The sequence below is a fragment of the Orbicella franksi genome, chromosome 14 (assembly GCF_964199315.1).
Source record: "Orbicella franksi chromosome 14, jaOrbFran1.1, whole genome shotgun sequence".
Lineage (NCBI taxonomy): Eukaryota > Metazoa > Cnidaria > Anthozoa > Scleractinia > Merulinidae > Orbicella > Orbicella franksi.
In genome coordinates this window covers 15,295,671-15,320,927 of record NC_138158.1, presented here as the reverse complement: position 1 = coordinate 15,320,927, position 25,257 = coordinate 15,295,671, and the positions used below count along the sequence as shown (strand labels likewise).

The window sequence follows — 25,257 nt, the reverse complement described above, 5'->3', positions numbered from 1 at the left end:
TAGTATCATGAGATTGTATGACATCTTTGAGTCCTATTGCAATCATTTGTGCTGGCCTCTGAAGTCAATGACATCTGTCCATTTCCGACATTTTCAAAGCTTGCGTCTGTAATCTTGACCCCCCGATCCTTTCTAATTTTCCTAGGCTTTCGACCTTTTCCAAAGCGCTTGGCTTGTTTTGGCTTGATGTGCGAGCGAGAATGACTTCATTCGGAAAGAAAAGTTCCGAGCACAGATTTCGAGGAAAGTGAAGACGCTGAAAGCTTTGAAAGAAACTGTCAAGCGAGTTTACAGGCCATCTCTTGAATGTGGGAATGAACAATCTTTTTCTTTCACTGATACGTGGAGAAAAGAAAACAAAACAGTAAACGGTTTGCAGAAAGAAACGTTAGAATCATTAATTTGTGCTGACTTATCTGGTACCCATTGAATCTTTTTGTGATCTTTTGTGCGATATCTATTTTTAAAAAGTTTCTCTGTTAATTATTAAGTTAACTATTAATTAAGAAAGTGATAATTAACGGAGAAACGTCTTTGAAAAGTGGGCGGGATCGGGATTTCCAGGCAGAAAAAGGCGGGATGGCGGAATTAACAGGTGAAAATGGGCGGGAAAGCGGGATCTGAAAACCCCATTTTGGACCCTCCATTTTCACCGTTTCTCACTGAAATCAACACCTTATCTTGAAATAACAGACATTTGGCAACCCTAATTACCTCACGAGAAATTAATTTGTTGTTTTAACCTTATACCTGTTTCTAATGAACCATCCTATTGAATTACCACTGACAAAACCATTATCTATTGTTTAATCACAACCACTCTTTCGTTGAGAGAAAATTTAAAATACCACGTTTGCAAAACTTGACAAAAAACTAAAAACTGCAAATAAATTGTACCTTGAATTCATTATCACTACTGTAAACCTTCTGTTTTATTACAAAAATAACCTACTTTCCATTGTGAATGGAAGTTTTCAGCTAAAAATCCTGTGGTTAAATCACGTCTTCTAGACTCTTCTGGTTGTTTTTCACAAACCAAACCTAATTTGTGCTCTTATCATGCGTGACAGTTATAAGCTGTTTTCATTATAGCAAAAGGATTAGTTCTTCAGCGAATTACTCTTTTTAAAGTTGAGAGATACACTGCATTGCCTCCAGATAAAATATAAACAATAGTATAAACCAGAACTTCCCTCTCACATAACTTGAGTATTCTTTGGCTTTCATGAAAATGTTGTGTAAGTCAGCGGCTGCTCTGTTTTCCATTAAGGAGACCATAATCTAAGCTACCTGAACCAATTCTGATCAAAGCAAAACCTTCAGCTAGCTCTCCTTTTCGTTACACTATTCCCCATTGCTTCCTGCTATCTCAACTGGCTTCAAATAGAAATGTTGTGTAACCCAACTGCCGCTCTGTTTCTACTTAAGACACCATAATCCAAGCTACATTAACCACTTCTAATCAAGAAAAAAACTTCAACTAGCTCACCTTTTCGTTACGTACACTATTCTCCATTGCTTTCTGCTATCTCAACTGCTTTCACAGCGAACTTCTTCAATGCTTTTCTTCAATTCTAGTTCAATTTCAGAAATATTTCAGCCCACAAATATGTTTAGTTCAGCGCTAAACAAAGCTCACCAATACGTAAATTTAATGTAGAACCTTGACCTATCGCGTCTCCCACACACACAAGTTCAGTTCAGATATTTCAGTGCTCATACAATGCTTACACAGTGCTTATTTCCTACCTCCCAGACTGTATTTCCCTTCCACAGAGCGGCGAATCGTGCGCGACATAAGCGCAACGCGACAAAAGCTCTACGCTGTCCATCCAAAAGAATGCGATGCGTGCCAACATATAAGCTCTGACTACGTCATCGCTTAAAATATGGTTGTCGTGTTGACATTTGGTTCCTTTTCGAGGGGCAAAGAATTAAAAAAAAATAAATGAAAAGCACCATTAAAAGTTTACCTTTATTCTTCTTCTTCTTTTGTCAGATATAAACGACTGTGTAAGTCACACTTGCGCCAACGGTGGATCATGTGTGGATGGCATTAATAATTACACATGCAGCTGTTTGGCGGGATTTACTGGAAATTTGTGTAATATAGGTACGTTGGACCTTGGGAAATTGGACCATGCGGTGGGAAAACAGTGCACTTTCCTTCTCACTTGTCCATCTTATCTTTCCAATCCACTTTACCGCTCAGTTCCCATTCATGCTCTTTCCATTCTCACGCTTTGTTTTTGAGTTATTTTTTTGTAAAAAAAAATACCTCTTAGTCGGCGCGTCGGGTATGTTATGGACGGGTCAATGTGTGAGTGAGTGAGTGAGTGAGTGAGTGAGTGAGTGATGTATGTATGTCACACCAATCAGATTGGATCTACTATAAACAGCCAATCAAATTTCTTGTTGTAAAGGTAAATGGTATGTGAGAAGATTTGAACCCGATACCGTTCAGAATGGCCATATTTAAAATTCTATAAAAGATAATAATAATAATAATTTATTGATTTATAGTGCGCTTTTTAACATACCAGGTGATCAAAAGCGCATTACAACAATAAATAACCTAAAACTATACAAGTATTAAAAATCTTCAATAAAATTTAAAAATAATAATAGCAAAAAAAAAAAGACAAAAAAAAAAACACTACATCATTTATTATATATACATATTTAAGAAATATTAAAAGCTAATTTAAAAAGATAAGTTTTAAGATTTGACTTAAAAGTGGAAATACATTTGATCATGCGGACGCTAACAGGAAGAGCGTTCCACAGAGTGGGCGCAGCCACACTGAAGGATCTGTCACCAAATGACTTTTTCATTCTCCCCGAAGGATGCTTTAATAAGACACCTTCAGTAGAGCGCAGCGAATAGCGTGTAATAGTCTTAATATGAATTAAATCAATGATGTAACTTGGTGCCGTGCCATAGAGGGCTTTGAAATTAAGTAATAAAATTTTAAAATTAATTCTATATCTTACTGGTAACCAGTGTAAATTTATCAAAATGGGCGTAATATGGTCATACTTTTTACATGACATAGGCAGCCTAGCTGAAGCGTTTTGAACTCTTTGCAATTTAACTATTTCACAGTCTGGTAGTCCATAGAGAAGTCCATTACAATAACCAATTTTACTTGTAACGAAGACATGCAATACCATTTCTAATTTATCCCTGGGCAGAAAGTGGCTTATTCTCTTGATATTATGTAACCAGAAAAATGCCGCACTACAAGACTTAGAAATATGGGTCGACATAGAAAAATGCGAGTCGAAACAGGCGCCTAGATTACGCACTACCTTAACAGGCTTAATATCGATCATGCCAACACGGACTGAACAGTGATTAATTTTCAGCAACTGTTGTCTCGATCCGATAACAAGAGGAGGAAGTATTCATAAATTGGGCTTACTTCGACATCTTCTGTGGGTTAGGCTGAGGATTTGTGGGCGGGTTTGATAATCATTTGCAACTGGATAATCAGTCAAAGAAACATAGTGTTTGGCATATGACTACGAGCATGCGATGAAGGGGGAGCTTTTCCCATTAGATAAGGTTTTGAATAAATGAGTCTTAGCCGCTCTACTACTAGGTTTAAGATGTCAATGAAAAAAGGTTGATGTGGTTTCTATGATAGGAACAATTGTATTTTAGGGAGGCGAAATACACTACTGGGAATGTGAAGAGGTTGTGAGGTTGTGTTCAAATCGTTTGCGTGTTGTATTGAAACCTAAATATTGCTGCAGAGTTCGTAATGAGTGTTCCGGGCGTGTCGTTAATTTCAGCATCCATTGATAAGTTTCAATGTGAAAAGCGAAGAGACTACGATTAATTCGGTTAACAGAACAAAAAGATATTATTCTGTGACGATTTTACAATTATAATGGTTGTTGTTTACTACTGGAATGAGAAAATACATTTTAAATAAAACTAAATCGTTTCTCTTCATTGTTATCAGGGTTTTCGGTTTTCGCCAGCACGAATTGTAGTAGAAGAAAAGGAAAATTGTTTTTGTTCAAGATAACTTTAGTGAGGCACACTGTATATGAAGTCTTGAGCGTTTTATTGTATTAAACACACGGACTTTGGTAATTGAAACATAAAGACTGACGTGTATTTTGCTAGTTTGTGATTTTTAGTCCGGTTTGGAGGGGAGGGCGACAGTTACATACATACATTGGGTTGTTTTAGAGTGCGTAATTTTCAGTGTAATGGTGGTTAGTTATATATGAACGAGATGAGTCTTGAGTTTTGAAGCAGTTCATGAGTTAGTAGTATGCAAATGCACGAGATATTTTCATTTTTAGTTACAAAGGGTAACTTGATACTTTTGTTTTTCACAAGGAGTAAATTCAATTAGAGGTCACGAATCGCCGCTTCTAGTTCTTAGGACATGTTTTAGAGGAGACGAGACTATTTAGATTTGAAACAGTTCTAACGTTTACAATTGAAAGTGCAGGTAACGATTGTTTTGTTCTTGTTGTATGCACATATAACGAGATATTTTTATTTTTTAGTTACAAAGGGTAATTTGACACTTTTGTTTTTCACAAGGGAGTGAATTCAATTAGAGCTGACGAATCGTCACGACTTGTTCCCATGAAATGTTCGCTATTTTTAGTTACAAATGGTAACTTGACGCTTTTGTTTTTCACAAGGGAGTAAATTCATTTAGAGCTGACGAATCATCACGACTTGTTCCCATGAAATGTTTGAACAAACCATCACGAGCCAGAGCTAACCGGAAGCTCAAAAATTCGCCAGGTCCTGTTGCTATGGGGTGATGTCATTTATCTGTTAGGTTGCTGTCATCGCAAGACTTTTGCGGTTCTATTGTGGTTAGCGATAATTGCTTTCAGTGAGAGTAATTGTGTACAAAAGTAATGTACGGGTCCGCAAATGATCCCAGGACCGCAAATGATCCCGGACCGCAAATGATCCCCAAATTGAACCGCAAAAGATCCCGGACCGGAAATGATCCCCATATTGGACCGCAAATGATCCCGACTAAAAAATAAGGAATGGCATGGATTTATATCAGAGGAAGGTGAGAACATGTACAAAAATTATGAACTAAAAAACATGTTTTTTCATTTTACAAACAAATATTCCACAGTTGCTGTTTTGTTCTTCGAACGGTACAGATCGTTTTCACTGTCACGCAATAAACAAAATAATAAATCGAAAACCAACCAATGGAAAAAGCTAAGAAATTGTGATGTACGCTATAGAAGATAACTAAATAAGACACTTCTCCAAGTTTTAGGCCTGTGCGTTTCCCCAAACTTCAGAAATTCGTCGTAAATGTTTTCCAGAAATTTACAGAGCCCAGTAAGAAAACGCCATGTTGGTATACATCCGTGGTACACCAATATGGCGGCTGGAATAGAGTGTAAACATCTGGAACTTACTTTGGCTTTCTAGGCGACTGATTATCAGTACTAAACAAACAAGTTTTTAAATAAGCACTTTTCCTAATGCTCTAACTTCTAAAAAGGCTCAAAATCATGAGATAAGTATATATTTTTCAACAAACTCGATCGTAGCGTTGTGTCACGCAACCTCAATAACCCTGAAATTCAAAATGCTCTGGTTTCCAAACGAAGCACGCTAATTGTAAACAGATATAAATGTACCGCCTCTTATGCCTGATGAGGATAAAAATACGTCACGTGAAGACGATCTATTGAATTAGAAATCTTAGAAAAACACATACTTGTAAACATTCTCGAAATCCCAGTAGCGATTCTGGCGATAGTATCTAACATCTATCGTACAGCAAACTTGTCAAAACGAAGAGCAAGCCTTGGCCTTGCTTGGTCATGAGGCTGAACTTCATAACTATAACTTGGAATTTTGGCTTCTTAGAATACTCAAGTAGTCATTTCCGAGGAATCGAAGCCAAAATACGACCGAGGAAAAATGACAAAATAAATTTCTTCAAATTTTCAGTGCTACGCAATAGGTGTTTTACAGCGTGATGAAGCGTTGTAGGCTTGTGGGTCTACTCAGGTGACAGCGTCTTCCTTAATAGTTGCTTCATGGTTAGATTTTAGTTTAAAACTTTAGACGAGTGGCGTTAATGGCTGATAAAATGTGATTTAACTATAACACCGAACTATCAATGTTTAACAAAGGAGGATATGTAGCGTATGTTACACTGATCATGATTTTACTGAGCAAAGAAATGCAAGCCAAGTCGTGTTTTGATGATTGAGTGGTGACATTCATAACATCGTAGTTAGCAACAAAATTTAGTCGAAAGTACGAAAAAAAAGCAAGTTGTAAGCCACTATAATTATAAGATGGCTTTAAAAAAAAATCGGTATTCACGTACGCCAATTCCCTATCCATACCATCCCACCATCCATGCCATTCCCCATTTTTTTAGTCGGGATCATTTGCGGTCCCTATCGGGGATCATTTCCGGTCCGGGATCATTTGCGGTCCAATTTGGGGATCATTTGCGGTCCGGGATCATTTGCGGTCCTGGGATCATTTGCGGACCCGTACAGTAACCTAGTTATTTTCAGATATGATCTGGCCACACAATTGATATTTTATAATAAATTTTCATAACGCGGAAATATTGCGCCGTCATACATAAAAAAGACTTCGACTTCGAATGAACCCGTCATCGGTCGTTGAAAACGGACACAAAACGAGATGTGCCTCTGAGTTACAAGATATGGTGCCTCTCTGAGGCATTTGTGCGAAATTGAGCCAGTTTCCAATCGAATTTGCCTCGAAAAGTTAAAGAAGGCGCGTGGGTTTTCTTTTCACGGGAAGGGAAACAAAGGAGCTGCCCTGACTATACATTTGGATTGGCTTTCGCTTAAACCATAAAACAGTTGTTGAAAACCAAACGAAACCGCCAGCCACGATTGATTTATACATGAATTCATTCACCCAAGAACGACGGAGAGAACCAGAAAGCGTTTTCAGCGTGCGCTGCCCGTGACCAACCTCCCAGAGCATCGAATCAAGACAACAGCTTCAAAACTCAACAAGTCAAACGTACCAAGTTAAGTCTTCCGATTAATATTTTATTTATATCATAACTTACACCCATTGTCATGCTTTTAGATTGTATGGTGACTAGATAGCTACTAAAATGTTAAATCACTATTTTCATTCATGGGTTAGACCATATACTGAAGTCCAATGTACACCAGTTTTCTGAAAGACGAATCCAGATATCTAGTAAAATCACCATGTAGCCACATATTATAAATCCGCTCTGGTATGCCCACGCAAACGTCCTCGCAGTATTTCTACGTTACCAAGTGCTACAGGATATTTTACAAAAACCACATAATTTTTCAGTAATGCGAGACACTGTAGGAAACAAAAACAACAACAAAATCGTCATTTTTCCCTCGTGCGTGACATTATGGGAACATGTCACATATCCTTTTCTGGTTCATCCAGGCTGAAGTCCATGCAATACAGTTGCTGAGTGCTTGGGGATATGTAACAAAATCGTCATAGTGATTTTTCCGTCGTGCATGACATTATAGGAACATGATACATATCCTTTTCTGGTTCACCCAGGCTGAAGTCCATGAAATACAGTTGCTGAGTACTTCGGGATATGTAACAAAATCGTCATAGTTATTTTTTCGTCGTGCGTGACATTATAGGAACATGTTACGTATCCTTTTCTGGTTCATCCAGGCTGAAGTCCATGCAATACAGTTGCTGAGTGCTTCGGGATATGTAACAAAATCGACATAGTTATTTTTCCGTCGTACGTGACATTATAGGAACATGTTACGTATCCTTTTCTGGTTCATCCAGGCTGAAGTCCATGCAATACAGTTGCTGATCGCTTCGGGATATGTAACAAGATCGTCATAGGGATTTTTCCGTCGTGCGTGACATTATAGGAACATGTTACATATCCTTTTCTGGTTCATCCGAGCTAAAGTCCATGCAATACAGTTGCTGAGTGCTTCGGGATTTGTAACAAAATCGTCATAGTTATTTTTCCGTCGTACGTGACATTATAGGAACATGTTACATATCCTTTTCTGGTTCATCCAGGCTGAAGTCCATGCAATACAGTTGCTGAGCGCTTCCGGATATGTAACAAAATCGTCATAGTTATTTTTCCGTCGTGTATGACATTATAGGAACATGTTACATATCCTTTTCCGGTTCACCCAGGCTGAGGTCCATGCAATACAGTTGCTGAGCGCTTCGGGATATGTAACAAAATCGCCATAGTTATCTTTTCGTCGTGCGTGACATTATAGGAACATGTTACGTATCCTTTTCTGGTTCATCCAGGCTGAAGTCCATGCAATACAGTTGCTGAGTGCTTCGGGATATGTAACAAAATCGTCATACTGATTTTTCCGTTGTGCGTGACATTATAGGAACATGTTACATATCCTTTTCTGGTTCATCCAGGCTGAAGTCCATGCAATACAGTTGCTGAGCGCTTCCGGATATGTAACAATATCGTCATAGTTATTTTTCCGTCGTGTATGACATTATAGGAACATGTTACGTATCCTTTTCTGGTTCATCCAGGCTGAAGTCCATGCAATACAGTTGCTGAGCGCTTCCGGATATGTAACAAAATCGACATAGTTATTTTTCCGTCGTGCGTGACATTGTAGGAACATGTTACATATCCTTTTCTGGTTTACCCAGGCTGAAGTCCATGCAATGCCGTTGCTGAGCGCTTCGGGATGTGTAACAAAATCGTCATAGGGATTTTTCCGTTGTGCGTGACATTATAGGAACATGTTACATATCCTTTCTGGTTCATCCAGGCTGAAGACCATGCAATACAGTTGCTGAGCGCTTCGGGATATGTAACGAAATCGTCATAGTTATTTTTTCGTCGTGCATGACATTATAGGAACATGTTACATATCCTTTCTGGTTCACTCAGGCCGAAGTCCATGCAGTACAGTTGCTGAGTGCTTCGGGATATGTGACAAAATCGCCATAGTTATTTTTCCGTCGTGCTGTTTCCAGAATCGCTCGGCATTTCTCGTAAAGAATTACATTATGTACTCGAGATTTCTATCGCTCTTGAGAGCTTTGTCATAATTTTTGAGATAATTTCCTGACTGCCCATAACATTAACTGATTTTCAAAGTGTCGGTGCACATGATCCTCGAATTCAAATACTAGAAAATTCAGATTATTTTTGGAATCATGTATACAGAGAATACCCTAAACAGGTTTCAATCAGGCTTTCCGTTGAAAATCTGAGAACATTTCTGACTCTCGGGCATTTCTGGGCTGCTGGGCATAGTCACTTCGCTTACTGAATAACAGTGATAACTGAGATTAGCGAAAACGTTTCATCTATACGTGCTCCGCAGCTTTACAAGAGTAAGAAATGTATCAAAAAGTCTAAGTTTTAAACTGGCGTTTGCGCCCCAACCTAGAAAACACATTGTTCCAACGTTATTTTTTCTTTTAATCCAAATTCTTCACGTCAGTTGCGCGATTCCCGAATCGCCCACTATTGAAATGTTTTGTATCTTTCTGACACGATGGAATTGTGTTACAGTAAATGTAATTTCACACTTTAGGATTATGACACATTCGTGCAAAACTTGACGCGTTTTGTGGAACATAAACGATCACCGACAGGGATATGACTACACTGGAATGTTGTAAGCCACTGGATATCCCGTGGAGATGTAGGACTAAAAGTTCTACATCTCCACGGGATCCCAGGTCTGTTTTTCGGTTGCTAAGAACGTCTGGCTCGCTATGAAACGAGATGTTGCTATTTTTAGTTACAAATGGTAACTTAACACTTTTGTTTTTTACATGGGAGTAAATTCAATTAGAGCTGACAACTTATCGCCTGCTGTTTCCAGGACATTAAACAAAAGAGAAGCTAACATCTTTGCACAGTTTTTGTGTGTCTGCAGCAGCAGTATAATGTTTTTAATTCATGGGTATTTTATGACATTCGTTTCAGTCCGAGATCTTTTCTTAAAGGTAAAAAAAGTATGAAAACTGTTCAAATGTTCTTTAAAGACTACGTGGCTCTAAATCAGATTTAATCAGACGTAGAGTGCCAGAGAAGTTATTTCTATTTCTTGCTGTTTTTGGCGAAGTAGTGTTGTTGCGTTCTGTAAGAGGTAAACTTATGACTCGTATAAAGTGAGGAAAGTTTTCTCTTAACTTAAGTATTTCTACGCACAAATTTCTCCTTGGGGCGGGAAGGGCTATGTGGTCAGTGACTGAGGGAGTCAACCCTGTGCGCGTCACACCAATCACAGTGTGGGTTATATCAAATAACGAATCAAACTGCCTCTTAGAAAATAGGACAGTATCTATATTAACCTGGAGATTTTACATTTTACATTGTTATATCTTGGGAGAATTACGTATGAAAAGTATTTTGTGTGACGCTCAGCTGCTTACAACGCACACGCTGTCAGCAAAATGCCCAATACTAAATTATGATTCGAGCGTTCGGTTTGGACGGGCTGATTTTGCCGACTCATCTGTGTTATCGTGAAGTTTTTTTTTTACTATTGCATACAATACTAACATTACTTACACTACTAAGAATTCTTACAATACTAACATTACCTACAATACTTACATTACTTACAATACTAATATCACTTACGCCACTACTGACATTACTTACAATACGACCGCCACTTACACTACGATTACTACTAACACTACAATTACACACTATAACTACTACAGATACTCTGCCTACTCAACTGATAATACAAATCTTGCTCTACATTGTACTCTAATTACACAATTACTTGTTGTGTTACCAAGATACTTTATATAAAATTACAATACAGGTATTTGAATTATCATAAATGTACATATAAATTTACATAATTTACATAGTTCCTTATGATAGAAAGAAAAGAAAACAAACAAACAAGCAGCACTTACTCCTTTACAAAAAAATTGGATTGTTATTCAAAACTAGGTTCCATTTTGCCTGAAAATGTTTTGAGCTTAAGATGCTTTGAGAGGCTATAAGCTTTTCAATTTCATATTTTCTCTTGACTACATCTTCGAAAGGCAAAAAGAGAGGGATTTGTTCATTTTTGCGGTAATTCCATAAATAAACTTTACCTAAAAATGATAAAGTAGTTGAGCAGGTTAGATCTCTGATCTAATATTCCTAATATAATGTTAATATTGTCCAGTTTTATTTGCTCTCTGGTTAGTGTCAACCAAAAGTTTTCAAATTTAGTCCAAAATTCTGTTGAGAAGGAGCATCGATAAAAGAAGTGTTCTGGTGTTTCTCGAGAGGTTTGACAAAACGTACAAAGATCACTTTGAATTCTTTCGATTTTTGCTAATCGGGTATTCAAAAACAAAATGTTTAAAATTTTGAACTGAAAACATTGTGCAAATGTTTCAAGAGCAACTGATTTTGCCAGTACAAACGCTTTTCGAGTCTCTTCTTCACTTAGGTTAAAATCGGACATTAGTTTATACAACCCTCTTGAATGTTTGGCTTTTTCTTGAAGGGGAAAGCATAAAAGTTTCTACTCTTGCTCGAGAGAGGGTCAAAATCTTTGTTACCACATTTTAACTCAAGTGTATCTAAAACGTTTCTATCGACGATGAGATTCCTTAAATGCTTTGGCACAGAGCAAGGAACAGCAGACCACGTCAAGTAATTTGAGCCCATTGGTCTCTTGTCCTTTGCTATGTTAAAGGATTCAACATTGTTCCGAGAATACATTAAATCGCCGATAAAAATTACCCCAGCATTCATATAGTTATGACAACAGATCGGTTTGCCGTCTATCTTTATATTACAATTATTCCAAATTATAGAGTCAAAAGCTTTAGAATCCGTTGAAAATTTTGAGCGAAATTCAGACCACCACTACAGCATTTCTAAATAAAAAATCGAATTAATATGATAGTCATTAATATTATAGTTGCAGTAAAAAAAGGAAAAAACCTCCATAAGGTTTGAGCAAATGTCTAAGATAGCTTTTCCATGGAGACGGTTCAGGATTAAAAATTTTCGAAATCCATGCTAATCTAAGAGACTCAATTGTGAGAACCAGATCTAAAACCTTACAAATGTTCAATACTGACTCAACCTCAAACAAGCTGGACGCCGTCCTTGCCAAAATGGACGACTTACTCAAGTCAAGAGACTTACAAGAAGCAAAGTTGAATAGTATCCTTGAGAAATTATCTAGTTTAGAGAATTCACAGAGAAAAACCTGAAGAAGCTGTTCAATTTTATCATAAACTATCAAAACTATTAAGAACCAATGATTTCGGAAATGAAGAGAACATAATTGTGGGAGGTGATTTTAATTGTCCCTTGAATATTAATCTGGATAAAAAAGGTGGAATTCAAATTCCCCGGAGGCACGTCGTAAAATCTATTGAAGAAATTCAAGATGAGTTCAGTCTCCATGACATTTGGCGCATAAAAAATCCAAATCAACAAAGTTTCACTTGGGGTCGCTGTTCTCCTTTTGTATTTTGTAGATTAGATTACTGGTTGATCTCTGATAAACTGCATGATTTAGTTACAAATGTGGATATTTTGCCCTCAATCAAATCAGACCATTCTGCAGTATTCCTAGAACTCGAAGAAATTAAGGAAACTAACAGAGGTCCCGGCTATTGGAAATTGAATACGACGCTATTGGCGAATGAAGAATATATAAAGATGATCAATGATAAATTGCCTATTTGGCTTGAGGAAGCAAAGGATCTCAAAGACCGAAGATCAATTTGGGATTGGATAAAATTTAATTTTAGAACCGATTCTATTATTTTCTCAAAGCGTTTATCGCAAATTCGACAAAAACATGAAAGAGAATTAACTAACAAATATCAAGAATCACTAGCTGCCTTTCAAGATAATCCCTGTGACAATACGCGAATAACAATGGAAAGATATAAAAGCGAACTTGAATTGCTGTATGACAAAAAAGTTGAAGGTTTAATTATACGGGCAAGGGCACGATGGCACGAGCACGGAGAAAAGAATAGTAAATATTTTTTAAATTTGGAGAAACGTAACCATATTAAGAAACATATTAGAAAATTATACATTAGTGGAGTTATCTCTACCGGTCCACTCTCGATAATGAACGCACAAAAGCAATTTTACACTAAGTTATACAGCAGTTCCAAAACAAAGTTAGACACTCCAGATGCAGCAATCTTCTTTGAAAATCCAAATCTATCAAAGCTATCAAGTGAAGCAAGTGAGAAATGTGAAGGAAAAATAACAATTGAAGAATGCCAAAACATTATCAAAACATTCCAACTAGGTAAGACTCCTGGAAATGATGGTCTGCCAATTGAATTTTATAATGTCTTTTGGTCATCAATCGGTGAAATGGTGGTCGAAAGCTTTAACGAGGCTTATGACGAGGGAGAAATGTCTAACTCACAAAGGCAAGGGGTCATTACACTTATTGAAAAAACAGGTAAAGACAGAACCCGTCTTGAAAAGTAGAGACCGATTTCTCTCACCAATGTTGACACTAAAATAGCATCCAAAGTAATAGCAACACGAATTACTAAAATTTTACCAGAGATAATCCACAACAATCAGACTGGATATGTTTCAGGTCGATACATAGGGGAAGCAGGTAGATCAATTCTAGATGTCATGGAATACACTAAAACATTCGATATTCCGGGTATATTATTATTCATAGATTTTGAAAAGGCATTCGACAGCCTTGAATGAAATTTTATGTTTAAATGCTTAGAAATTTTCGGCTTTGGTCACAGTCTTGTAAGATGGGTGAAAACATTCTAAAGTAATGTATCCAGTTGCATTATAAACAATGGATCTTTTTCTGCTAATTTTGAGTTAAGCAGAGGTATTAGGTAAGGGGATCCTCTGTCACCATATCTATTTGTGATCGCAATTGAGACTTTAGCTGCTGCAATCCGAACTAGAATCGATATTAAAGGAATTAAATTAGACTTAGAGGAATGGAAACTTGTCCAATATGCAGACGACCTAACTGCCTTTTTATCCGATTTAACATCCGCACAAAATCTCTTTAAATTACTCGATCGTTTTGGAAAACTATCAGGTTTAAAGATTAATTATACTAAAACAGAGGCAATGTGGATTGGTTGTGTCGTGACAGCCCCGAGAGACCCTTATCTTTAAAATGGTGCAAAAGCGTAAAAGCTCTTGGGGAACACTACAGTTACAACAATATGTTGACTTACATCAGTTCTAAAATCAGATTCTCATAGACTGTTCACAGTCATTGGATCGTCAAGACTAGAACGCTTCGATCGAACTCCCGCCTCTTGGTTTGCTCACAGTTCACCCTGAATAGGGGAACCCTCGTAGTTTAGTCTTTCTCTTCAGGTTACGCTCGCCGTTACAACCAAGATGGCGGCACGTTGATTCAATCTCGACAATCTTACTAAAACATAGGGGACTCTAAACAGTCTAACATGAAATTTTCTTTTTATGAAAACACCCCGAGGTGTGATGAACTGGAATTAACTGATACCCCTGTGAGATCGTTGATACACTAGTATTTTGCTATTCTTGTTCTATTTTGAGATGTTTATACAATTTCCTCAATTAAATTCTTTTTCTAGACATCGACGATTGTGTTAATCACACATGCGCAAACGGAGGATTATGTATTGATGCTGCCAACAATTACACGTGTCACTGCTCGAGTGGATTTACTGGGGAGCGCTGTGAGAATAGTAAGTTAAGATCTTGCCTACTATACTTTTCTATTTTTTGTATTACTTCAAAAAAATTTTTAAAAAAAGCATTAATTCTAAATTCCCATCTTGGATGAGGGGAATGCTTAAAGAGTAGTAAATTATGTCCTGGTATTTAATACTCTTCTATTTTGCTATCAAAAATCAAAATGACCATTCACAGCTCCCCACTTAAGATAATCACGCTTGACATCAATCTCGTTTCTACAATCTCCTTAAGTGCTGGTAGGAAATAAAGAAGAGTTAGGGTTCTTGGGAGGTGGCTGGCTTGGGATCCAAACGTCGTTCCCGTACTCGATCTAGTTCAATATGTTTAACATAAACATTGGTCTGCCTTTCCTCTCTCTTTCTCTCTATTCCTCTTTCTCTGCCTCTCTGGTTCACTCTTTCATGCCCGCTAAGCACCAATCTGTCTTTTAAATTGACTACATTTATTTTGTACTGTCTTAACATTTAAGATATTGACGATTGCGTCTCCAATAAATGTGCAAATGGATCAACCTGTTTGGATGGTGTCAATCAATATACCTGCGTGTGTCAAGAGGGATTTACAGGGCAATTCTGTGAAAATGGTAACATTTGATTTCATAATACTATATTCATTGTGCAATTCATTCTAAATAGAATATTTGACTGACAAGGCAGTCATTACTGTCGTCCATTAACATCTAAATTCTCTACTCAAGTAAACGGTAATACCGACTTACGATTGATGATATGAGTAATGATTTAATTGACTCCCAACATTCCAAAGACGGGAAAAACTGCAAAGGTAAACTTTACGCTGAGGTAAAGTTTACTACCATCTAACAATAAACGGTATGCAATGCATGCAGAAGCGATGACGTGTACGTATTATTTCTAAACTTGTTTTAAGAAAATTGGAACATAAATAGACAGGCAGATGGTTAAGCTTAATTAAAAGTAAAAGTAAAATACAACCTGTGTGGGAAGTAGCTGTATTGTAAGTAGCTTTGCGTAGCTGGGTTTTGAGAGTCCAAGCTTACTTGTTCCCTTTGTTCAATTGTTCCTCTTTGGACTGAATAATGCAATTCACCTTTTTCCCTTTTGTTTACTTTTCGAAATGAGCGGCAGTGAGACTTAGAAGTTTTTATGAAATAAAACAATGTAGAATATTGTGATAGATGTCCCCAGGAGAAATCCAGTGGCGGATCCATACTTTCACCAATACAGTTTATTTCACGTTTCACAGATAAGTTCAGATATTTCAGTGCTGCCTCATGCACTGCTCTGACAGTGCTCATTCAATTGAATTCACCTTAAGACAGCAAAAAGTCCGAGTTAAACAGCGCTCACCAATACGTAAATTTATTGTCGACCCTTGACCTATCGCGTGTGCAACTTGCTTGTAGATCTAAAGTTGTATGTATAGGTGATGTGTTCGTATCATGAGTTTGCCGTTAAGAGCAAATTTATCCGATATTGCATAAAGCACAATCCACAATAAAAATCTTCTTTTAAATGCTGAAATTAAAGACACTCCGCGGATCCTACAAACTGCAAAAGACAGCCGCAAAGGATAAGTTCCTAGTTCCCCGAAACCAAAGATGGCGAATAAACTCTTTCTGCTGATCCTAGAAACTTGCATCTCTCCGGATAAAGTGAAACGTGTTGTTTAAAGTACATCAGCAACATACGCAAACTTGAAAACAACAAACAGTATTTTGAGGGTCCCCAATAGGTTTGGCGGGATGTGGGATTTGGCTTTTTTCGCCGGGATTTGAGCTGAAAACAAGGATGGGAAGCGGGAATTACAATTACGAGCGGGAGCGGGATTTGTCTCTTTATGGGGTTGGGATGTGGGATTCGCAAGGGGAACAGAGCGGGATACGGGATTTCAATTCTCACGGGACCTCATAAGTAACCAGCGCAAAAACCGCAAGCTGGCAGAAACGAACCTTTCATGCGTATAGGTGTGTCAGGTTTTTAAGTAATGAATAGCAACGGCTCTGGACCCTGTCACATTCTGTCAAAGGTAACCATTATCGCTAGAGTACATTAGTATCATGAGATTGTATGACATCTTTGAGTCCTATTGCGATCATTTGTGCTGGCCTCTGAAGTCAATGACATCTGTCCATTTCCGACATTTTCAAAGCTTGTGTCTGTAATCTTGACCCCCTGATCCTTTCTAATTTTCCTAGTCTTTCGACCTTTTCCAAAGCGCTTGGCTTGTTTTGGCTTGATGTGCGAGCGAGAATGACTCCATTCGGAAAGAAAAGTTCCGAGCACAGATTTCGAGGAAAGTGAAGACCCTGAAAGCTTTGAAAGAAACTGTCAAGGGAGTTTACAGGCCATCTCTTGAATGTGGGAATGAACAATCTTTTTCTTTCACTGATACGTGGACAAAAGAAAACAAAACAGTAAACGGTTTGCAGAAAGAAACGTTAGAATCATTAATTTGTGCTGACTTATCTGGTACCCATTGAATCTTTTTGTGATCTTTTATGCGATATCTATTTTTAAAAAGTTTCTCTGTTAATTATTAAGTTAACTATTAATTAAGAAAGTGATAATTAACGAAGAAACGTCTTTGAAAAGTGGGCGGGATCGGGATTTCCAGGCAAAAAAAGGCGGGATGGCGGGATTAACAGGTAAAAATGGGCGGGAAAGCGGGATCTGAAAGCCCCATTTTGGACCCTCCATTTTCACCGTTTCTCACTGAAATCAACACCTTATCTTGAAATAACAGACATTTGGCAACGCTAATTACCTCACCAGAAATTAACTTGTTGTTTTAACCTTATACCTGTTTCTAATGAACCATCCTATTGAATTACCACTGACAAAACCATTATCTATTGTTTAATCACAACCACTCTTTCGTTGAGAGAATATTTAAAATACCGCGTTTGCAAAACTTGACAAAAAACTAAAAATTGCAAATAAATTGGAACTTGAATTCATTATCACTACTGTAAACCTTCTCTTTTACTACAAAAATAACCTGCTTTCCATTGTGAATGGAAGTTTTCAGCTAAAAATCCTGTGGCTAAATCACGTCTTCTAGACTCTTCTGGTTGTTTTTCACAAACCAAACCTAATTTGTGCTCTTATCGTGCGTGGCAGTTATAAGCTGTTTTCATTACAGCAAAGGATTACTTCTTCAGCGAATTACTCTTTTTAAAGTTGAAAGATACATGGCATTGCCTCCAGGTAAAATATAGACAATAGCATAAACCAGAGCTTCCCTCTCATATGATTTGAGTATTCTTTGCCTTTCATGGAAATGTTCTGTAACCCAGCGGCTGCTCTGTTTTCCATTAAAGAGACCATAATCTAAGCTACATTAACCAACTCTGATCAAAGCAAAACCTTCAGCTAGCTCACCTTTTCATTACACTATTCCCCATTGCTTCCTGCTATCTCAACTGGTTTCAAATATAAATGTTGTGTGACCCAACTGCCGCTGTGTTTCTACTTAAGACACCATAATGCAAGCTATATCAACCAATTCTAATGAAGAAAAAAACTTCAACTAGCTCACCTTTTCGTTACGTACACTATTCTCCATTATTTTCTGCTATCTCAACTGCTTTCACACCAATTAAATTTAATCATGACTTTTAAGAAAGAAAGCTGTTGTTAATAGTGTTATTATCGTGTCGTTCATATCGTTCATGCCCATACATATCCCGAAGAAAGTTCTAGATTAAGACCATTACGTCATCGGAGACTTGTCAACGGCTACCAATGATGGTGCAATAATACAGTTTGTGTTGATCAAGTAATGTGATGTCTACAGTAAGAAAAGAATCATCAATGACTGCTTTGGAATGTGCACTGCGTTCCGACGGTAGTGCTAAGCAAACAGTTAAATTTTAAAAGCGCGGTTATAAGATCTAGCAGATCTTCTTGTTTACGAAAGATTTCGCAAGTAAATATCTCAGTCCCTCTTTCGTATTTCCCCGGGTAGGATCTGATCGCAGATTAGGTGCAAGCCAGTTAATGAAATGTGAAGACTCAAATACCGGTTTGCCAGACAATATTTTTTTCTTCCATTTTAAACACAGAACTGACAGCGACAACGCCAACTTCTATAGAGAGTAGCAGCACAGAAATGCCATCCTCAGAGGGTACCTCAGGACCTTCGCCAATAAAGCCTATAACCGAAGATGTGAACGGTGAACGCAAGACGGGTGTGTAGTTGAAACCGTTGATCCTACTTTCCAGTGTTAGTATAAATGTACTAGCGTTCTATCACGAATTTCGCTCTGTTATTGGCTACCCTAGTCGCTATCTATTCTGTTGTAGATAGTGAGTAGTGGGTTTCAACATAATGGCGACCTCTTCTTCGCGTTGTCGAAGTGTCTGCGAGGAGGAAATAGATAATTTATTTGTTTAGTTTTGAACGACTAGAAGATTTATTTTAAAACAATTAGATTATTCGCTCTCGATTTCTATGCGTGATAGAAATCTCTAGCTCATAAGCTAATTGACAAAGAAAACCATATCGTTAAATCACCAAAAAGGCAATTTTTTTGTTATTTAATTTTAACTATGTTTAATATATTTGCTTTAGATTTTACTCTCGAAATTCGTATCTCCGAAGAATGGGACGATCGATTAGGTGACACAAGCAGTAAGAAATTTAAAGAACTGGCAAACCGGATGCAGCAACAGGTATGTTGAAAAATTAATGTATTAGTTGTTGCCCTGAAGACGATCTAGCGTTGCTTTAAGTTCATAAATTTTGTCGCAGGTGTGGGCAAAGGAGTATCGTGGTGTTTAAAACTATTAACCTTTGATCAATCATAACCGTCATTTTTTTACAATATATAAAAAATAAATAAATAAATAAATAAATAATGAAATAATGAAATAAATAAATAACGGGAAACAGCACCGACCTTCGCATTTCCATGTCAAAGGTATTTTGATGACTATACTTTTTCTTTAAAATTTTGATTTTTTTCCTCTTTTAATGAGTGAAAATAGCTATATTGGTATAACATTTATATCTTTGCAACATCATGGCTCTCATTTTTCATAACTGTAGATCATTTCTAGGCAATTTGGTTGCTCTTTAGAGGCGTTGGAAAAATGGAAACGGTAACATGGTGGACCCTAGCTGCATCAGGCGAGATAACATTAAGAAAACATATGTGTATCAAATTCTTTATTACAGATTCGGAAGGCTTACTCTGGAGGCCCTGAACTGAAAGAAGTTAAGATAATTTCTATGAGGTAACAGATCTCCTTTTTGAGTATTATAACATGCAATAACCGCCGTATTTATAGTTTGACATTTATACTATCATGTACTGTCAACTGTTTTATATCCAGTTCTTTCTTGGTATGAATGAATGAACGAACGAACGAAAGAGAGAGTGGGAAAGTAAGTAAGTGAGCGAGTGAGCGAGTGAGTGGGTGGGTGGGTGGGTGGGTGGGTGGGTGAATGAATGAACCTCAAGGACTTCAAGAACTAACACCATGGACCTACCTAAAAAAGACACTTGGTCCTGCTTCAAATTCAACCACTCAAAAATGCCTATTATCTTACATCGGCTTGTTTGTTTTTATTTCTTTTTTAGAAAGGGCAGTATAATCGCAGTATTTCAAGTGACATTTAAAGTAAAAGTTACTGCAGAAGTGGCCTTAAATCCACTGAAAGAAGAAACAGCCGATGGTAGACTAGGAAGTTTGAAAGTAGACCCAGGCTCTCTCAAGGAAACTGACGCCAAGAAAGGTGAGATGTTACACGTGTTCTTTTGTGTCCTCTGTGTTACCGGAGGCCATATTGGAGGACTGACGTAACCAATAACTGAGGCAATGCAAACTGCCCTCAAATTACGCATGAAATGAAATAACATAGATCCTGCAGTCAAAATAAATTGCAGATACATCTGTTTTATATTTCACCGTAAATATTAAAGATCGAAGATTTTCTTGCACAAGCAAATTTAAACATGGAAAAAATGACAACAGAGCATTGCAAATTAGCGGTCCAATTTAATGTGAGATGTAATCGTCAAATCCTGCTGTGCTGCCTACCTTTGAAACGTTTGCAAAGCAAACGCTGTGTAAACCTATTGGTGTCCTCTTAAACGTGGTAGGCAACTATCTAAAGGCCACGTGATCACACACAGTTTCGCATGCAGAGTAACGCTTCTTTTCGCATTACTCCCAGTATCAGAAACACTTTTTCATTGGTACACTTATCAGCTTAAACTACAAGACTACTTAGCTGTAAGAGATTCGTAGGAACCATGCCACTCACACCACAGAAAAATAAGATACATTTTCCATTTTCTAGGTACGCTAAAACATATACCAAGTCACATTCTTTCCATATAAAACCTTTTTGTTGTCGTTTCGGTTGTTGACAATAATGTAAACTGTTATTATGTAATGCAATTTCTATTTGCTTTTTCATTACTTATGGTTTTCGGCACTGTGAGTACCGAAGTTATCTGCGTCGTCGTTGCTGATAGCTAACATCGTTAAGCAACTCTCATATAGCCTTAATTTTGTTATCCGCACACACCTATCCACCTTCTATGACTAAACAAGTTCCATAATTTGCATTCTTCGCTGATCCTTACTTGCAGCTGACGATGATGATGATGATAGAGATGAGAAACCTAGTATCAACAAGCCAGTCATTATTGGTGCTTCTATTGGTGGTTTTGTAGTTGTTGCCGTTCTCATGATTGGTCTCTATGTCTCCTGCAAACGTATTCGACTATCTCACGGCAGCGTTGGCGATGGAGATGGAATGCCTAACGATGACGATTGTGAGAAATACGAACTGAAACCGACAGAAGATGAAAAAGGAAACGTTCTGTGGATGGAAGAGAATGGATTCAACAACGAAGGAGCGGAATAGACCAGGCTTTCATTCCTTCAAACATGTGCGTTCATAATACATACAACAGTACTTCATGATCTTTCTTAACTAAACGTTACACGCTCACGGGTAACTCACTGGTGTTATTTGTTGTTAGCGATTTTTGCTTTGTTTTGTGATAAAGAGGTCATGCCCATAGATTCTGTCCATCGTTGTATTCTACAACTTAAATGATTTTCCTCCTCTTTCTCAAAATGCATGTGGTTGCTCCTGTACCTCCGGTGTTCTTGTGAAGATACCCGTTTAACCTGAGGTAGTTAGTCACAAATTAAGCATTTCGTTTTATTTTTGCTTTTTATTATTATTATTATTTTCTTGTTTGTTTATCTCACTCCATTGACTGTGTTTTAGCGTATCATTCCCTATACCTCTTACCAGTGTTATCAGTTAAATAGATCATACTAAAACCAATTTCCTTTTTTTTTTCGATGTTGAGAAAGTAAATGTGCACTGTTTGCTGTTTGGGACAAAGAGATAACGATAAGGGAAGTTGAACCGGAAACGGAATATGGAACACGACTTTACCTTTTTGAAATTCTTTATGTGTTCTTTTCTTTGATTAACGACTTTGAAAAGTAATTGTTTCCAGACGCATTTTCTCGGCCTTCAGCACTTAACACCAGTGCAAGGGACTTGCTCTCTGCAGGTATGAGATCCTGGTAGAGTCAACAATGTGGAAGGCTGCTTTCGTCTGACGCTAGCTTTTGTATAGATGTAAAGGCGAATACAGTTAGTTTTGAATGATAAGCATGGTGTTATTAACCATAAATTACAGGAACAGTTAGATTCCTTGTTAGATTAACTGTCCAGGAACCTTGCAAAATAGAGAGAAAAGAAAAGAGAATATAATACAAAAAAAGACATTTGCATAGGTCACAGTATCGAGTAAACATAAATCATCAATGTGTATTTTTATTTTTAATCCTGGTTAGCAAACTGGCCAGATTAGAGATTAGAATGGTAACTACCCAAAGCAAGGTTCACCTGAAATATTTTGCAAATTTTTCTGAAACTCTTGCTTTTTTTTATCTTATGATGGTGATGACGATTTTTATTTTTAATTATTTTTTTTAAGTTCCACGGGCTTAGTTTGTTATTATTCGATTTCGTTACTCCTCATTTTGAAGAGATGTTATTTCATTGTCTTGTTTATAACCTTAGGTAAGATAGTATTGTTGTTCTTTAAAGGCGGATTTAGACGGTATGACATTTGTTTGCGACTTTCGCATACAACGTCTGAATCGCGCGCCGCTCATGCCTTGCAAAACCTCATCCAAAACTGATGCCTATGCCGGCCTTACCATTGTCGCATGGTTTTGAAACAATTTTGAAAATCCCACGATATTTAACAAGCCATGCGTGGTAAGTTGTAGGTTCAATTTTCACAACACAATTTCTGTCATGGGCTTCTCGCAGGCTTAACTTGTCGAATACACTAAAGTAATACCGCCTAAACCGGCCTTCAAAGAATAGAACTGAAGCCAAACATAATCAACAGAAAAAGCACTGTGGTAATTATGCGATCTGAGGCCCACAGCTTGGCTCTATCCGTAATGTGTTTAGTATTCAGGGTTTGCGTTGTAACACCGTTATAAATTACTACATCTGATTCAGCCATTATAATTTTACTTCGCCTTTTTTAGACTGCTGTGTTTGCTGAATAAAATGGCCTTTTCATGATACGTAAATTGTCTTTTATTGCAGTGTACTTGGGGGACTTACAATTCCTTAATGTTTAGATGTAGCAGCTTACCTGTCCATTTGTAGACTTAGCGGTATATTGCAAGATAATCCCCTAAAAGATCTAGCCCATCCACTGTTGAGCCCTCAAACTATCCAATAATATGGCTGTTGAGTGTTCCTCCCCCCTGCTCCTGAAGCAATATCGCATAGGCACCCCTCAGAACCGAGAAAACACAACTGGAAAACAAAGAAATAACCAAAAACTAAAACAAAACAAAAACAAGCCAAAAAAATAGAAAAAAGGAAAATAAAACCTAAAAAGAACGCAAAAAGAAAAAACAAAAAAAAAAACGAAAAAGTCGTGAAATATTTTGTTTTTGATTGTCTTTTAATGTATTTAAGTAAAACAGGCAAGCTATCTAGAGCACTGCACCGGTAACGCAGGGGTCGCGGCTTTGACTCCCGTATAAACATGAATGCGAGTCATTGTTCGTAACTGCGACGATCACTCACATCATGATCTTCATTATACAGCTACCATTAAACCGTTAGTCATGGATTTACAGAACGTTTACATATTATTACGTTGAATCTGAATGCAACATATTTCAAGAAGAATGATTTAATCTTCTTACGAAATATGCATTTTTTGGTTATGTTATTGTTGTGTGACAGAGCTCTGCCTGCTCATTTTAACCCAACGGCACCAAATCGTCGTGTAGAGTCACACCTCTCCTCAGAAAAAAATCTATACCAACCATTTTCAGTACTGCTTCTGCTACTGTTTACCACTCCTCTAAATGCAATATAGCGCACGAGAGGGAAATTTATCGAGGGAATTACATGGGCTGTTATGGTGTAGAACTGACAGGAGGAATTGCTGCCGGACAGACTCTGGATGCCCTAGCTGATACGGTCACACTGAAACCTTTACTCCCTAAGAAAATTCCACAAATGACTGGTTTTCGTTCCCTAAGTTTTGTTACATTAATTTGAAATTGTTCACTAACATAAAGTCTAAACGTGACATGCGCGTATCAAATAGAGAAATGTTTTGATGTTGAATTGAGAAGCTGTTCTCGTTTACCTGGCTACGTGAAAACGTTTACACTGTTTGTATGCGTGTGTGCTTTTTTTCTTGGTATTTTTCATATGAAAGAGGTTGACCTAGGACCGGTGTTTCTTGGTTTCTGGAATTTTGTAAGGTGTCTTCAACAGAAAAAGCGTTGTTGGTGGTTAGTATACTGTTTTGACACTCCATGCTTGGCGGGAGAATGTTGCCTTCTTTTTATTCATTCTTTAGCTATTTAAACATATGGAGGTATAAAATGTTCTTGAATCAATTTACACTCAGTGCTGTTGGTATAGAATGTGACGTTGCGTCACATTCTATATGGAAAGAATGATATGTACAACTTGCTTCTATTGTGCTAGTGTGACTCGTGTCGGTTTTCCTACAGCAACTTTATTTTGAACTGTCTACAGGAACAAAGGAACCGTGTCCAAGAGGTCAGTCTGGTTTAGTTCCAGAGTGTAAAGGTGGGTTGTACAGCTTTATTGATTCCTATCTATTCATGTTTCGTCACATCGGGCTGTCTATCTGCCTGTCAGTCTGTCGATCGACTGAGGTATTGACCTTCTCTTAGGGGAGATCGCTAGAGTGAGGGGTTAAAATCCCTTTTTTTTAACGACCGATTCTGCTTCGTTCTCTCGTTCTCTTTAGTTTCCTTTTCAATTGTTGAGTGATTGATGGGCGATGAGGAAGTTTGTTTTTTAAGGTTGAAAATATTTGTACGCTTTGTTAGAAAGTTGAATATCGCTTTTTAGTGGTGAAATAATCGGAGACTGCCAGCTGGGTTAGGTGATAGTTAAATTGTCATTCTCCCAAAGTTTTTATTGGAAGTTTTCTATTCCTTTGTTGGTCGCGTTAGACATGTATGTTTAAGTCAGTTTCTGAATGTCAACAGTCGATACA

The 25,257-nt window shown here is 37.5% G+C and overlaps 1 protein-coding gene across 6 annotated transcripts in view; it reads left to right on the top strand.

Annotated features, from left to right (window-relative positions):
* Positions 1-23,600, top strand: part of LOC145467319 (von Willebrand factor D and EGF domain-containing protein-like) — a 104,042-nt gene extending 80,442 nt beyond the window's left edge. For all 6 annotated transcript variants that reach the window (XM_081450863.1, XM_081450868.1, XM_081450867.1 and 3 more), the window contains 8 exons: positions 2,000-2,113; positions 14,594-14,707; positions 15,187-15,300; positions 18,763-18,888; positions 19,272-19,372; positions 19,878-19,936; positions 20,284-20,438; positions 21,301-23,600. In XM_081450863.1, coding sequence (XP_081306989.1) covers positions 2,000-2,113; positions 14,594-14,707; positions 15,187-15,300; positions 18,763-18,888; positions 19,272-19,372; positions 19,878-19,936; positions 20,284-20,438; positions 21,301-21,578 — 1,061 coding nt within the window. In that variant the 3' untranslated portion in view covers positions 21,579-23,600. The remainder of the gene's footprint in view (positions 1-1,999; positions 2,114-14,593; positions 14,708-15,186; positions 15,301-18,762; positions 18,889-19,271; positions 19,373-19,877; positions 19,937-20,283; positions 20,439-21,300) is intronic.
* Positions 23,601-25,257: the final 1,657 nt, after the last annotated feature.